General features: G+C 41.2%; 2 protein-coding genes across 2 annotated transcripts in view; one reads left to right on the top strand and one right to left on the bottom strand.

Annotated features, from left to right (window-relative positions):
- LOC103186449 (potassium/sodium hyperpolarization-activated cyclic nucleotide-gated channel 1-like) overlaps window positions 1-17,822 on the top strand; it is a 45,315-nt gene that overhangs the window by 1,866 nt on the left and 25,627 nt on the right. The window lies entirely within an intron of this gene.
- On the bottom strand, window positions 275-14,402 carry LOC103186454 (NADPH oxidase 3). Its single transcript, XM_007905503.2, has 13 exons — window positions 14,358-14,402; window positions 13,323-13,418; window positions 12,781-12,891; window positions 11,952-12,036; window positions 10,345-10,493; window positions 9,665-9,846; window positions 9,082-9,211; window positions 8,050-8,142; window positions 6,662-6,915; window positions 4,194-4,356; window positions 3,248-3,394; window positions 2,035-2,159; window positions 275-401 (listed from the first exon to the last, which is right to left on the bottom strand). Exons 1-13 carry the CDS (start codon window positions 14,400-14,402, stop codon window positions 275-277), a joined length of 1,707 nt encoding a protein of 568 aa, XP_007903694.2.

Below are 17,822 nucleotides of genomic sequence, written 5' to 3'. Positions count from 1 at the left end.
GATCATGATATAGACAAATGAATATTCTTGTATGCTGAATATGCTCTGCAACACGCCTAACACAATGCCATTAATAATACCCATTCTTTGGAATATGTGATCTATTTGAAAGTCAGCATTCAATGACGTAGCAGCATTCGATGACGTAGCAGGAAGTGTATTAAATTACCGCTGGCTAATTTTAAGTCTGCTAATTTATTCTTACTGATACAACGGCAAATGTGAAATTAATGAACTGGTTGAAAATAAATGCTATTGAAACGTTCCATGGCACTTAGCCATTCTCCTTATTGTAGTGGAAATGGACTCCTCTTGGGTCAGCAGACGAGTAAAGGTTGCACATCTTGTGGAGAACGCTGGAGAGGGCCTTGGGTCCACAGAAAAATACACCGATACTGGCACTGCAGGAAAGGGAAAGATAGAGATGCAGAGAAAGTGATGGTACTGAACAATAGCATGTTGTATTGCTCGGGTCAAAGCATAGTTATTAATACCTCCATGCTCTGCATAACTGGAGCAGAGTTGATGAAATATTGATGGAACAGCAGCCAAGTACAACATAATAAACATCTGCCAACAGAATATAATAATTATATTATTTGATACAGCGCCTTATCACATCATTAGTACGCCTCAAAACACTTCATAGAATCTATAATAAAGCCAAAATGTTTGTCTGTTTGTCCACCAATAATGCAATAAACATGATTTATGCCTAATCGGAAAAGTCTTGTGAGGAGGAGTGCCATGGGCATATTATTTTTCGGGGATCTCCTGTCTTTGATGAGCTATGACCTAAACAAACTCATTACACATGTATGGACTCCCAACAAGGAGGCTTCCCAACCAGGAGTCCTCCTACTGAGTCTTCCCATAGGAGTCCTCTCAATAGCACATTTTCTTAATGTTAAGGGACGAAGATGCCTAAGAAGCGAAGATCAAGCCTTTCAATGACAAATAAAAATGACAGACAAAAGAAAAAAGGCCGATTAAACAAAACTGAAGCACAAACAACAGCACATTTGGACTTTGACCCTGAAAGCCATGCAAGAACATGGCAAAATGAGTTGCCTGCTCAAAGAACAGCAGAGCTGGACTTGAATACTGAAAGGACTGCACGAGCACAGCAAATTGAGTTGCCTCCTCAAACAACAGTTCGGCTGGACTTCGACACAGAAAAGGTAGACAAGAACATGGCAAAATGACGCCCGTCAGCAGAGGTCACTCCATTTAGCTGCACTCAACTATGATCCAGGCAGAGACTGAATCAGATGATAGCCATTATATTGAGAATATCTGTCAGCGTAGCTTTGATAGGATCTTCTATCGTTGATGAGCTATGATGCAAATAAACTCATCGCACATGTATGGTAATTTTGCTTAAGGTGTACACAGCTACATTCCATATAGGATCTTTTGGTTGCAAGCATAGCTGCAACAGGTACAGCTAGTATACTATAAAGTGGATCGACTATATTTTGTGGGCGAAACCTGGCAGCCAATTACACACAGCAGTGTCCCACAAACAGTCATGGATTGAATGACCAAATTATTATAATTTTTTTTTGAAGGGACTATTACCCCAGAAAAGCACAGTCATAAAAGAGAAGGTCTTCAGTTGGGTTTTGAAAGTGAGGAGGGCGGGGTTGATTGAGGGAGAGAGTCCCAGAGTTTTGGAGCGTAGTGGCTGAAGGCACCGCCACGGATGGTGGAGCAGAGGGGACCAGGGACAAACAGGATTTGAAAACAGACTGGCACCAAATAGCTCTCCATTTTTCTTCTTTCTCACAGAGACACCCAGTCTCCACTCAGTGTCCGCTAAGGCTGGGAACTCAGCGGAGCAAGGCAATGAAACCTGCACTCCGCACTCTGGCAATTAAAGTCAGGAATAAAGCACACTGGCACTTTGATATAGCTCTAGCTTTTTTGAAATCTTTTATGTGTTTGTTCTAAAGATAGACAAGCATCCTAACTTATTGCCAAAATACATTAATTACTTAATCTCCAGACCATCAAAGCAGTAAAGGTCCTTACCCAGGGTGATCGCCAGCAAAATGTTTGAACTCCTTGTTCCAGTTCGGCCTGCCATAGAAAGTCTTCTGTTTCAGTCCTGTGATAACATCTTGGTTACCTTTGAAATGCATGGCAATGTGAGCAGCCTGCAACAGAACGAGAGCCAAGCTTTCATCGGGGCGAAGGGGATAAGATAACGCAGCTGGGTTTTTACAAAATTTGAACTCAAAAGGCTTTGTTAATCCCTTCACTAGCAAATCTAAACTTGGATGTCACCAAGTAATCCAGTCCATTCTACATAAGTGTTGTATGTAAGTAACCCAGACAACCCATCTGATCTAGAATCACATTAAAAAGCAGTGGTTTACTCCAAAAAATCCAAGATGCCATCCTTTCATTATCTTACGTACAATTCAGCCTTTCACAAGACTTCTGCTGAACAGTGCTCCCTTCGCAACACACACATATATTCCTGTATATGATAGTCTCAGATTTATCAGATATACACTTCTGCATATAAAAGTATGGTTTATTTGTGCCCTCTCTAATTTCCTTCCCTCCTCTTTTGAAAGCTTTGATTGTGCACATCGGCCTCTTCCACCCCACCCCCCACCCCTTGACCCCAATCATGAGCTGATATTATGGTGGGCATTACATGTGTGTTTGGCAATGAAAGTCACTATTGAGAATCCCCCCATCTTATGATGTATCACAATGTACACCCAACAGGCATTTCAGCTCTATAGTGTCCTCGAGCAGTGAGACTATGGAACACAATTCATGGGGGAAACCAACAACAGTATCCAATATAGACATGATTTAATAAATCCTTCTGAGCTTCAAAAATTTGTTGACTGTGATACATTCCATTGCATGGTTTGAACACTAGTCTGGGGCAAATATTACAGCATTCAGGCAAATCAGATCGACAGGGCAGAAGCTCAGAGTGCTTGTTGAAATGACTTCCTTGCCAATTACCATAAACAAACCTTTCATAATCAAGGTATGAAAATGACCCCCAGTACAACATAACAACAACAACAGCTTGCTTTTATATAGCACCCTTCATGCAGGGTAGCGTCCTGAAGCGCTTAACAGTGGCTAAATCTGACTTCGAGTTAGGGGAAGGGGGAGGTAAGCACGATCAAAAAGGAAGGTCTTTATGCAGGATTTGAAAGTGAGGAGGGAGGGGGCAAGACGGAGGGATTGAGGAAGTCATTAAATTTTTACCCACCTGAAACTCATCCCAACCAGTGAGAAAGATGTGATAACTCAGGAAGCCACTCTTGCCTATCTCAATCATTTGTGCTTCCAGGGATTGCAAAAGATCAACAAACCATTCAAAGGCATTAGTGTCCCGGCAGATCCAATAAAAATAGACCTTTTGATACAAAAGAAAAAAATCGCCATCATTCTCAGGATGGTCTTGCCACCTGCCCGGTGTTTGTTCAGCAAGGATCATCCTACTCATGACTACTTTGGCTTCCAGGAGTAACAGGAACCAAGTGGGAAGAATGCTTGATTTCCAAAGACTAGTCTGCCCTGCCAAGTTCTGCCAACAAACCATGGAGAGAGGAAACTGTGTCAATGTTTCAGGTCAAAGACGAAAGATCATCGATCCGAAACGTGATCGACCTGAAATGTTAACCTACTTTCCTCTCTTCATAGATGCTGCCTGACCTGCTGAGTTTTCCCAGCAAGCTCTATTTTTATTTCAGATTTCCAGCATCTTACTCCTGAAAAAGACATCTGCCAACTGGACTCCTACTTACTGCAGGGTAAACAGGCGTGGGGAGTAAGGAAAATTACCTAAAGCTTCGCCCTACCCACTTGTGGGGCGAATGCTCTAACCACTGAGCTACAGGACTCCATTAATATTACAGGAATATTATCATATTCATTCCACCTAAAAAACATATATTACACTATTATGGTGCAGCTGTACATTGACTGCTGGTTAAAGAAAACTAAGAATCCATATAGTTTAATTTAGCAACTTTAATTCGCGTCCAAAGTCTTCAACAAAGTATTCTTTTAAATCAGAGGTTTGTTTTGTATGTTTGTGCGCTGCCAGCAATGCCTTCATGGTAAACAATTCAATGGTCCACTGTGCCAAAACAATTGGCCTCACAAAACACAGAGATACTGTGAAAGTAGAACTTAACACTTGGAGAACTTACCCTTTTTACCTTCATTGTCATCTTTAGGTCATTGTACTTGTACCAAATGGATTTCAACACAGAGGCAAAAGGAGTCACTCCAATTCCTGCAGCAATGAACACACTAACTTCGTAATAGAACATATCTTTGCTTGCAGTGCCAAAAGGACCATCAACTGCAACTCTGTAAGACATCAAAAGTGCCCTGGTGTGTTCTACATCACAACAACATAATTACATTTGTATAGCGCCTTTCACGTCGGGAGGATGTCCCAAGACGCTGGACAGACAGAGTTACGGACCCGAGCTGAGGGTCGGGGTGGGGGAGGGCGAAGGGCAGAGGGGGAGATTGAAAGCACAGTCAAAAAGGAAGGTCTTGAGGTGAGTCTTGAAGGTGGTGAGGGACGGGGTGAGATGGAGGGCCTGTGGGATGAAGTTTCAGAGGGTGGGTGCAGAGTGATGGAAGGTCCACCCGCTGATCTTGAACTGTATCCTCTGTATGATGGGAAGCCAGTGGAGTTCGGTAAGGATGGGGGTGATAGGGTCGTGTGGGAGAGGACACGGGCTGCAGAGTTCTGGATGATCTGCAGCCTATGGAAGGAGGAGTTGGGGAGGCCGACAAGCAGTGAGTTTGCATAGTCAAGCCTCGATGTAATGAGGCTTTCGGCGGTCTGCAGTGTGAGACAGTGTCGGAGCCGGGTGACGTGAAGGTGAAGAAAGGCAGAGAGGGTCATGGCGCAGATGTGAGGTATAAAGGATAGTTGAGGGTCAAACAAGACCCCAAGGTTCCAGACCGGCAAAGTGGAGTGTGCAACCATGGATGATGATGCTGTCAGCGCCTGAGGTGAGGAGGTGCTGACGGGAGCCAATCAGGAAAGCCTCAGTCTTGTTGACGTTCAACTGAAGAAAGTTAGCTCTCATCCAGGACTTGATGTCTGACAGACATTCTGTCAGCACAGCAGTGGGCCTGGAGACAAGGGTGGAGGCAGAGAGGTAGAGTTGGGTGTCATCCGTATACATGTGGAAGTTGATCCCATGTGTGCGGATGATGTCACCAAGAAGGAGCACACAGATATTAAAGAGGAGGGGACCAAGGACAGAGCCCTGAGGAATGCCGCACGAGACGGTCCAGAGGCTAGAGGAGAAGCCGTTTGAGGAGATGAAGTTCAGGCGGTGTGAGAGGTACGATCTGAACCAGTGAAGGACAGCGCAGTGGAAATTGAGGTGAGAGGAGAGCCGGTGGTTGAGGATAGAGTGGTCGACGGTGTCAAAAGCAGCAGAGAGGTCCAGGAGGATGAGGAGGCAGAGGGAGTCCCGGTCGCAGAGGACAGAATGTCATTTGTCACTTACAAATTTGTCATATAACCAGTGCTCATCATTTCCACTTAGCTTGTTTATGCAACAACAAGAAATTACATGTGTATAGCGTCTTTCACGTGGGGAGGATGTCCCAAGTCGCTGGATAGTCTGGGATTTGGATCTGAGCAGGGGGCTGGGATCAGGAGGGGTGGAGAGCAGGAGGGTGGGGGTAGCAGGGAGGCCGAAGATGAGGTCGAAAAGGATGGTCTTGAGACGGGCATTGAAGGAGGCAAGGGAGGGAGCGAGGCAAAGGGACTGGGATGGAGTTCCAAAGGGTGGGGGCAGAGAGGCTGAAGACCCGGCCACTGGTGGTGGAGCAGGTCGGACGGGGGACTTGGAGCAGGACAGAGCTTGCTGAGCTGAGGGAGCGAATAGATATGGGGTTATGCAGTTATTTCATTTCATTTGATTATAGCCATAAACGAAGAATTTTAATTGTGAAATGCGGTGAAATGAGAGGAACAAGGCTGTGTTGTCAACATACATTTTACTAAAAATTAAAAGCTAGTTAATTCAATTTAGTGTATTTTTCAGCTAATCAGGTCATAATTCTTGCAGTTGTATGTATAAGCAATGTAAAGCTTGCAACATAATTCCACAGTAGAACATCGCTCTACTTCAAGCATTGTATTTAAATGGTGCCTATCGTTTAACTGAGGCATGACCTACTTATCTGTATAAGTATGACTGTATATTACTTGATGTTTCATGGAAATGCATCCGGAACATGATGAAGTCCTGTAGTTTAGTGGTTAGAGCACTCGCCTCGCAAGCGAGAGGAGCTGGGTTCGACTCCCAGGCAGGGCTAAATGTTGGGAAGTTTCCTTACTCCACACGTCTCTGGTTACCTAGCAGTAAGTCGGAGCCCGGTTGTTAGTCGATAATAATCCCTTCAAAATAAATAAATACAATAATTTGATCACTAAATCCGTGACTGTTTGTGGGACACTGCTGTGCGCAATTGGCTGCCAGGTTTCGCCCACAGAATATACAGTCCATTCACTTTACAGTATATTCTGTGAGGTGATATGAGACGTCTCGAAGACCTGATAAGGCACTAGATCAAATGCAAGGATTATTATTATTAAACTACCAAGATGGGTGCATTTGCAAAGCAAGTAAGTGTGTACCTCGGCATCGTCCATGCTTCCTGAAAAACTTTTTTGTTAGCTCCACAGGCCTCATATAATGCAATTGTCCAGTCTCCCACTGTTCTTATGTGTACACTGAAATGTTCTTCTTCAGGCGCAGAGGTGAGAGTGAAAGGATGCCATTGAAAGTGAGATATTGCAGGACATTGGAGGAAGATGTACTGGCCTGGATGACTATGAAAGCCATGTTTTTTCATTTGAAGCTCCAGTACTCTGGAAGGATGTACTATAACCTGCACATGAAAATATAGTGCAAAATTAGGAGTTATGCTGTACTCAAAGTTTCGTTCATTGATTATATTGATAACATCTGGCAGCAAAGACAAAGAGTTAACCAGACACAACACTTAGTAATAATACTTGCATTTGATATAGCACCTTATCACATCTTCTAGACGTAGTAGCTTTTTTAAAGCGATTATTAACCCCGGAAAGCAATCCGCCAATCGACTAACAACCAGGTTCCTACTTACTGCTGGGTAAACAGACATGTGTGGAGTATGGAAACTTGCCAATGTTTCGCGCTGCCTGGGAATCGAACTCAGGTCCTCTCGCTTAGCGGCAAGTGCTCTAACTACTAAGCTACAGGACTTCGGATGTGAGCAACCAGATAGTGAGCTGGTATGGAGGGAGTAAGCCAGATAATTCTTGTACCAAGCAAAAATGCTGGAGAATCATTGTAATTGAGAATGGGTGGAAGTGGTGGGAGTGGTCTGCTCCCATCACATGAGAAGCAGGGCTACAAGAACACTGGTTCTGAAATTGAGCACATTAAACTTTGGTAATTATAAATAGCCAATAGACTGTTTTATTTGTTTGTCAAACTGAGACCACCACTAGCTCAGAGATCAGTGTGACCGTCGATTGCGGGCAGCCTTTGGGATAAGTTTAGGGCCACGTTTTGTTTGTTTTAACGTCTCTCTGGACACTGGGCATGAAGTGAATGAAAGCATCACATTCCCGCCACCGCTTCGCTCGGCTTTTCACTCCTCTACTAGGCTTGGGGCCTCATCTCAGGCCTCCCCCAAACAACTACAAATAAGTAGTTTTAACAGTAAAATGTGACTCAATAGCACCAATCAAGCAATTTCCCACAAAATTTGTCACATTTACCCGCAAGAAATTGTCAAATTTCCAAGCAATTTTTGGCAAATTTCCCCTGCAAATTTTGGCAAATATTTCCCAATTTTCTATTGGTCCTGCTCATTGGTCCAGTTACTAGGTACAGTAGGTTTCCACAATGGAGGGGAAGTGTACTAGTTAAATGTACTGAGATGATTTGTGAGTCCAAAGCAAAATACAATACTACTGTATGAGCATTTCCTTGAAACAAGTTCTCCAGGAATATTATACAAGGCAGCTTTTACCTTGGTAATGACAACGTTTTGCATGGATCTACAAAAGCGAATCAACTTTTCACAGATGTAGAAGAAGAGAGGGCCCACAATCCATTTCCATGCCTGAAGAGTAAACACGAGAGAATTATGCAACAACAACAAAATTACATTTGTAAAACGCCTTTCACGTCGGGATGGGGGGCTGTGGGGAGGGCGGGGGGGGAAGCAGGGAGATCAAAAGCACGGTGTCTTGAGGTGGGTCTTGAAGGTGGCGAGGGAGAGACGAGACGGAAGGACTGCGGGATGGAGTGGGGCAGAGTGGCGGACGTGAAGCAAGCTGGAGCCCGCTGAGCAGAGGGAGCGAACAGGGTACCTAATGTCAATAGGAGCACAGTCTGATCTTAGGTTACTATCTTTACCCAAGGCCAACATTTACACGAGGCCAAAATTGGAAAAAGAGTCAAATTGGGGTGGGGTCGAATCATAACTAGAGTTCCGACATTTGCTGTTTATGAAAATTAATGACAACCTTAATAACTCACAAGATATAACAATAATAAATAATAATAATATAGCACCTTTCAACAACAACTTGAATTTATGTAGCACCCTTCACACGGAGTAGAGTCCCAGAGCGCTTGGCAGGGCAGAGTCTGACCCTGAGCCAGGGGGAGAGGGAGGGGGGAGGTGACTGTAAGCACGATCAAAAAGGAGTGACTGGGCGGAATTTGAAAGCGAGTGGGGATTGGGGGGCAAGGCAGATGGATTGAGGGAAAAAGTTCCAGAGTTTCGGGGCATAGTGGCTGAAGACACGGCCACGATAGTGGAGCGGAGGGGACAAGGGACAAATAGGAGGCTGGAGCCAGTCAAGCGGAGGCAGCGGGTGGTGCAGTGGTGGGGGGAAGCAGATCGGAGAGATAGGGAGGTTCAAGGGCATGAAGGGATTTGAAAACGAGTGACCTGTGATAAGCGCTTCACAGAATATATTGTAGAGTGAATTGACTGTATATTTTGTTGGCGAAATAAGTTGGCACCCCATAATAATACAGATATATTACGTACTACTGGTTCATTGCCAACAAATTGTGGTATGGGGCATTGTGGAATGTCGCCCCATTCTTTCTGGTGATCCTTGCAGTAAGTAACATTGTGGTCTCGTAAACTCTCAGAGGTTTGTCCTCGAACAATACGTCTGCAATAGATGAACGCTTAATTAAAGTTGATGGTGTTCATAGCATTTTAAGGATTTGTTATTCAAAAAAAAAGAATGTTGTGAAAGAATCCTGTTTAAAATGCTATTGATAATAATAATAATAATCCTTGATTTGACATAGGACCTTATCACATCTTCGAGACGCTTCACAGAATATTCTGTAAAGTGAATTGACTGTATAATTTGTGGACAAAACTCAGCAGCCAAAATTGCAAACAGCAGTGTCCCGCAAACAGTTGTGGATTGAGTGACCAAGTTTTTGGGGGTGATTTTTTTTTGGAAGGGATTATTATCCTCGGAAAAGCAATCCACCAATCAACTGACAACTGGATTTCTACTTAATGCTAGGATTCTTCCACAATCCTTACAGCTTGAAATTCATTGTTCTGAATTATCATTAATATCATGGTAAGAAATAAAAAATACACTTACCCTACCCCATGGATAGCAAGGCCAATGAAGAAAATAATGAAGAGGTGGTGAGTGAACCAAAACACCTCATAAAAGGACTTTATGATGAATTCTGTAGATGATGTTACCATCAGAATGAGAGCCATTGTAATGATGATGCCCGATATCCCTGCTATACTACTCAATAATTCTTTTACTGGGTTCTAGAAAGGCAAGGAATGAGGCAAAATGAGTCAAATAAGGATATAGTCACATTTTACACTCAAGGTGTAATTATGTTCCAATAATGTCTCTAATCTCAGTCATTTTATTTACTGGAACCTATCATGAACAACAAGCGACTTCACAGAAGGAGCAACTGATAGACAAGACATAAGCTGAATATTAATAATAACCTTGCATTTAATAATAATAGTTGGATTTGATATAGCGTTTTATTACGTCTTTGAGACGTCTCAAAGCACTTCACAGAATACACTGAAGTAAATTGACTGTATATTTGGTGGGTGAAATGCAGCAGTCAATTACGTACACCAGTGTACACAAACAGTCAGGGATTGAGTGACTAGATTATTATTATTATTTTTTTTATATTATTATTTGATGAGGATGTTTCATATTAATATTCCTTTTTTTGGCAATTCTTTAAAGCTAGAGCAATTATTAATTCTTTGCTATAATTATTTTTAGAGACAACCTACCGTATTGTATGTTCTGATGGGATTCAGATATTCTTCACTGCAGTTCTGACCAATGGTAGAAAGTCTGATTTGTAAGTTTTCCATGGCACCAGGTGAATAGCTCCTGTGATATCGTTCAATATTAAACAAGTGTGCGATGATGTGAATAACTAAATGCGAAAAATAAATAACATTTATTAAGTAACAAAGCGTATTTAATAAATAAATAAATAACATAGATTTTAAAATGTGATTTATTTTTCAGCCTATATTTAACAAATACAATAATATATAACAGTAATAATCCTTGCATTTGATATAGTACCTTATCATGTCTTCAAGACGTGCAACAACTTGTATTATATAGGGCACCCCACGCTGAGTAATGTTCCAGAGCTCTTGACAGTGACAACCATTACTACATATTAGCAGTTGTCTTATACTACTTTCCTACAAACAGAATCTGCCTATTCAAAGCTGTATTCCATGTGTTTGCCAATCCATCGGAACACATGGGGGTTATTCTGCTCCATTTACTAAATGTAGCATTGCCTTCAATAGGTGCCTTCAATACAATTTCAAACTAAATGGACCCTCATAGATCAGTTGTATCAATCTGTTTGCTGTTGTACTGAAGTATTACATATCCAGTTTTAGCTTATAGCTGTATTTTTGTTACAATGTTTTTGAGTCAGCAAGGATTATTATTAATATAGTCACCATGAGGGTAAAATGTGATTATATCTGACACATCATAGAATCATAGAATTATACAGCACAAAAGGAGGTCATTCATGTCTTTGCCGACTCTTTGAAAAGAACTATTTAAATCAATCCCATTCCTCCACGCTCTCCCATAGCCCTGCAAAATCTATATATAACAAAAAAAAAGTCCCAATGGGGAGGGTGGTCCTAGCTGCATAAGCAGCAGGAAAGCTTGTCAGACAACAAAGGCAAGCTATGTGGTTTTAGCCGGTTAGACACCATCAGCACCCCAATGCACACTCTGGGGTCCCCAAGCCTTGGATCTTACTAACCGGTGCCTAATATTCTCTGGAATTAGGTAAACAGGATGTGTCCCTCCAGGGAGAGAGTGCGCATTCCATTCCAACAATCTATCTCTGGGATTTTCATGTGTAGGAGGGATGCAGGGAAATCTCAGTTAGGTTTGGAGACTCTTGAACATGGTGATGGGTTTCTGCAGATTTCCAGTTTCCAACTATCTTTTACTATCCAATTAATAAACTTACAAATGAGTATTTGGCAGCCTGTAGCTCAGTGGTTAGAGCACTTGCCTCTCGAGCGAGAGGACCCAGGTTCGATTCCCAGGCAGGGCAGGGCAAACGTTGGGCAAGTTTCCTTACTTAACACACCTCTGTTTACCTAGCAGTGAGTAGGAACCCAGTTGTTAGTTGATTGGTGGATCGCTTTGCGGTGGTAATATCCCTTCAAAATAAATAAATAATAATTTGGTGACTCTATCCATGACTGTTTGTGGGACATTGCTGTGCGCAATTGGCCTCCACGTTTTGCCCACAAAATATACAGTCAATTCACTTTACAGTACATTCTGTGAAGTGCTATATCAAATACAAGGATTATTATTATTTAATAAGAAAATATCTCACCAGTGTGTAATACAATCATGTAGCCCACCATTCGGTGAAATGTAATGGTTTTGTCCAAGTATCTTCTGACATTGCTTCTGCAACACTGGGTTGACAAAATATAGAAGACTGTTTCAAAGATCAGCTATTTTCAGGGAATTAGTCACAATTTACATACAAGATGAGTTAGGAGAGAGTTAAAGAACTTTTGACTCTGAAGTGAGAGTGCTAAGTCTAAGTCAACTAAGTCAAGCTGACACCTAGAATCATAGAATCACAGAATCTTACAGGACAGAAGGAGGCCATTCGGCCCATCGTGCCTGTGCCAGCTCTTCAAAGAGCTATCCAATCAGTCCCACTCACCCACTCTTTCCCCACAGCCTTGCAATTTTTTCCTTTTCAAGTACCTGTCCAATTCCCTTTTGAAAGTTGATATTGAATCTGTTTACATCACCCTTTCAGGCAGTGCATTGCAGACCATAACAACTCGTGTGTAAAAAAAATTCTCATCTGGACAGCTCTTTTCAAAAAGCATTTTCAGACACTATGGGCCGAATGACCTCCTTCTGTGCTATATCATTCTATGATTCTACAATCTGCCTTCTGGTTCTTCTGCCAATTATCTTAAATCTATGTCCCCTGTACTGATCCACCCAACAATGATAACAGTTTCACCTTATCTACTCTATAAAAATCCTTCATAATTTTGCACCATTTAAGGTTAATATAACGCATTTTCAGTCATTATAATGCTTTTTGAGATCACTTACATTATATTGATATTCATTATCCTGTTAAACTCAGTAGGACTCAAGAGAAGGCAAATTGAGATTTATAAACCAGTACTTACACTCCCTGATGCTCGGAAGAAAGAGATAAGATTCCGACTGACAGGCAGCAGGATCAAAAGGCAGTTGAAATTGAGACACATTGCAGAGGCTCTTGCCCAAGCCAGTGTTGACTGATTGGAGAAATAAAAATAATAATAATAATCCTTGCATTTGATATAGTGCCTTATCACATCATCGAGACGTCTCAAAGCGCTTCACAGAATATACTGTAAAGTTATTTCACAGGTGTATTTTGTGGGCAAAACATGGCAGCCAATTGCACACGGCAGTGTCCCACAAAGTCATGGATTGAGTGACCAAATTATTATTAATTATTTATTTCGATGGGATTAATAACCCTGGAAAAACGATCCGCCAATCGACTAACAAACATGTTCCTACTTCCTGCTAGGTAAACAGATGAATGTGGAGTAAGGAAACTTGCATAAAGAACCCAGATCCTCTCGCTTGTGAGGCATGTTCTAACCACTGTGCTACAGGACTCCGCGTTGTTAATAACTGCCTCTAAAAACAACTTTTTTCTAAAGAAAATCTCTCTTACCCCAAGAAGAGCCCGAGTATAGATATATGCTTCCCCTCGTTCATACAAGAGGAAGGTGGAAACAAAAAGAAATGCATTTACTCCCAGCCACAGCAACTGTAACAAAGGAAAGTAGCTTTAATTTCACACACCTTTGCAGTTTGTGTACTTCTCAGGAGCGAGAGGACTTTATTACATTTAGCTTAAAAGGTTCATAATGTAATGATATTGTGAAATATAGTAATTTTAAAACAATAAGTTTTGAACACTTTTGAACACCAGATACATAAAAAAATGTTTTTAAGGTAGAATCCATTCTACATAAAATCTCAGATGGTTTAGAGGACATTTATGCCAAGAATCAGTTTCAACTATTATTTTAGTAAATTAATAATAGTAATAATAATCCTTGCATTTGATATAGTGCATTATGATGTCTTCGAGACGTCTCAAAGAGCTTTACAGAATATACTGTAAAGTGAACTGACTGTATATTTTGTTTGTGTCCCACAAACAGTCATGGAATGAGTGAGCAAATTGTTATTTATTTATTTTTCGAAGGGATTATTATCACCGGAAAAGCGATCCACCAATAGATTAACATCCCGGTTCCTACTTACTGCTAGTTAAACAGAGGTGTGTGGAGTAAGGAAACTTGCCCAACATTTCTCCCTGCCTGGGAATCGAACCCAGGTCCTCTCGCTTGCGAGGCGAGTGCTCTAACCACTGAGCTACAGGACATTAATTTATATTAATGTATATTACAATATGTTTGTCTAACTTCTAACATAATAAGTAAGCAGCATATAGGTTTAACTTTTCAGTAAGTTAAACTGGAATTCTTAAAAGATTTGCTTTGATTTCTTCATGAACGTCAGATTAAGAAACTCTAAGAAACATATTTCTCCCCCAAAGATTTGATTCACTGCTTTATAGTAATCAATAAAAAAATTAAAAATCAATAAAAAAATTGAAAAATATATAAGCTGTAGATACATGTTAATGTTAAATTCACACTACATAACATTCTCAATTAAATTAAAAAATTATACTTACTAATATGATGAATTTAGGAACTTCATTCACAAGCCAGTTCGACATTGATCCGTGGAGTCGATGTATTAGTCAGTTCTCCACGTCTGGACAAACTGGCACCTTGTTTTCTTACTATCCAGGATTGTGACTAAGATTCAACAGCATATACAGAGCACCTTGGGATTTGCAGTTCTGTCTATATTTCTCAGGAACAAGAGGACCTGGGTTTGATTCCTGGGTAGAGTGAAACATCAGGCAAATTTCCTTACTCCATACGCCTCTGTTTACCTCACAGTAAGTAGGAACCTGGTTGTTAGTCGATTAGTGGATCACTGTTCCAGGTGTAATAATCCCTTCAAAAAAATAATAATTTGGGCACTCAATCCATGACTGTTTGTGGGACACTGCTGCATGCTGCCGTGTTTCGCCCACAAAATATCCAGTTAATTCACTTTACAGTATATTCTGTGAAGGGCTTTGTGACGTCTTGAAGATGTGATATAACAACTGTAAGGATCATTATTATTATTAATAGTAAAAACATGTATACATTAAGGTTAGGGTTATACATATGAACCAAAATACCAATATGGCTCCAGTGAAGTCTATATATTTGATAAAGTTTTATTCTCACAGTTGATATTTTCATTAGAATTAGTATTATAGCCAAGAGCCTGAAAGCACAATCCATTTCAACTTTGTGGTACAAATGGAGTCCTGTAGCTCAGTGGTTAGAGCTCTCGCTTTGCAAGTGAGACCCCTGGGTTCAATTCCAGGTAGGGCCAAACCTTGGGCAAGTTTCCTTACTCCACACGCCTAATAATAATTCCTCCAAAACGAAACAATAATAAATTGGTCATTTTCAATCCACGACTATTAGTGGGACACTGCTGTGCGAAATTGGCTGCCGCGTTTCTCCCACAAATATACAGTCAATTCACTTTACAGTTTGTTCTGTGAAGCTCTTTGAGACGTCGAGAAGACGTGAAACGCGTCATATCAAATGCAAGTTTTTATATTATTTATATTATTTGATATTTATATTATTATAAATAGATACTCTTATTTCCAACAAAACTACTAAGGTAGCATAGAAAAGCGTATTTTTTCTTCTGGGCAAATTCTGAGAACTGAACTGACAGCTCTTCAGTCTATTTAGTACTAATTTATAAATTGTAAGTCTTCATGTATCTGAGTATAATTGCTGTGGATCTAGGGATCTAAATGTTAAAATCTAAATGTTTTGGTTCTTCAAACGACAGCAAAATTATATCTTTGAAGATATTGGTGCCCTCTCCTGGTAAGGTATAACAATTTCACCTTCATCTTCATGTGTTAAAAATCAATTGCAGTTATATTAATATGTATATTATGTACATTATATTATAATAATATATAGTCATATATTGTAAGTATGTATGTTATTTTAATAACTATATATTATCCCCTCATTTCCTCGCACCTCCCTACCTCTTGGATCTGCTTACGCCCGACACCACCACCCGCTGCCTCCGCTCGACTGGCTCCAGCCTCCTGAATGTCCCTCATGCCCTCTGTTCCCTCCTTGCTTTTAGCCACTATACCCTGAAACTCTGGAACACTCTTACTCTATCTCTCCGCCTCGCCCATTGCTTCCCCATCTTCAGATCGCGCCTGAAGACCTTCCTCTTCGACCGTGTCTACAGTCACCTACCCCTCCCCCGGCTCGGCGTCGTGCTCTGCTATTGTCAAGCGCTCTGGGACACTACACTGTGTGAGGGCCGCTGTGTAAATGGAAGGTGTTGTTATATAACTATATATTATATTAATACATTAATACATTAAGGTAGAAGATATGAGATTCAGGAGAGCTGTTTATATCACAAAACACCTTATGCTCTTTTTGAAAAATTCTGTTCTGACTTCACAATAAAAAAATCTAAAAATTCTCAATTCTCTTTGCGCTCTGGACGGCTAATGTCACATCACAATGAGTCACAATAAGTGTCAGCGTCAACGGTCGTTATTTGTGTCCGGAACGGGAAGCTGTTGTTTTTTGTTGTTTCTTGCTCCCACCCTCTCCCTCCTTTCTCCAGCCAGTGAGTTTGCTGTAGTACGATTCCCGGATAGGCAAGTTTCTTTACTCCATACGCCTCTGTTTACTTAGCTGTAAATAGGAACCAGCTTGTTAGTAGATTGGTGAAGTACGTTTCCGGGGGTAATAATCCTTTTAAGCGCTTTAAGACATCTCGAAGACATGATAAGGCACTATATCAAATGCAAGGATTATTATTATTATTATTATATTATACTAGGAAAAGGAACAGAGCAGAAGAAGCAGTAACTATGGAAGACGAGAGCAAGACAAGTGCCTTTAGCTCGGAGAAAAGTTTAACTGTAGACGAGGGGATGAGCTCGAGCTTCTTGAAGTCCCATACAGGGCTTTCGAGCCACCTGCAGATATTCGTGGCTGACACCGACAGCGCGTCACTCAGGTTTTTTGGCAACCCACAGGCTATCCTGGATGAAAACGACAAATTAGATGAATATTCACAATTCATCATCCACCCTTACAGCCGTTTCAGGTGAGATCATCATCATCATAATAATAATCTGACTCAATAATTTGACAATTATGTGACACAGCGCCTTTTCACTTCGTCGACACGTGTCAAAGCGCTTTACAAGATAAACTGTGAAATGGATTGGCTGTCTATTTTTTTGGCGAAACGTAGCAGCCAATTGCGCCCAGCAGTGCCCCACAGTCATGAAGTGATTAATAATAATCCTTGCATTTGATATAGCACCTTATCACGTCATTGAGGCATCTCAAAGCGCTTCACAGGACATACTGTAAAGTAGAGTGACTGAGTGACTGTGTTTTGTATATTTTGTTGAGATTGTAGCGCCAGGGAGCATGCGACAGGGACTGATATGATATTATTATTATACTATTATTGTTGTGTTCAGTTGCTTATATTAAATCCACAGCAAGTTGGCCGGTTTGGGCTGACTGGACTCCAGCAGTGGTCGTCGAGACTTCTCAAAATGCTTCACAGGATATACTGTAAAGTGGAGTGACTGTGTATTTTGTGAGCAATGCACATTCTGGGTTTTGTGTATTGTGCCCCCTTCCCACCCAAAAAAACTTCACTTTGACAACTTCCATTTTATTCCTGGAAATCAGAGGGTATGCATCCAGGGAGACAGAGTGTGCATCCCATTCATAATGCACACATGCACCTATAGCTGGCATATATTATGTGTAACTTAAGCAAAAACAGAAGTGTCTGGGAACACTCAGCAGGTCAGGCAGCATCTATGGAGAAAGGAAAGTGAGTCAACGTTTCGGGTCCACGACTCTCCATCAGAACTTTATCTGAGTTCTGACGAAGTGTCATGGACCCGAAACGTTGACTCACTTTCCTCTGTCCATAGATGCTGCCTGACCTCCTGATTGTTCCCAGACACTTCTGTTTTTGTTTCAGATTTCCAGCATCTGCAGTA

This window comes from Callorhinchus milii, unplaced genomic scaffold (assembly GCF_018977255.1).
Source record: "Callorhinchus milii isolate IMCB2004 unplaced genomic scaffold, IMCB_Cmil_1.0 Scaffold3, whole genome shotgun sequence".
Taxonomy (NCBI): Eukaryota; Metazoa; Chordata; class Chondrichthyes; order Chimaeriformes; family Callorhinchidae; genus Callorhinchus; species Callorhinchus milii.
The sequence above is the reverse complement of the archived record's forward strand: the minus strand, read 5'-3'. Positions and strand labels throughout refer to the sequence as shown.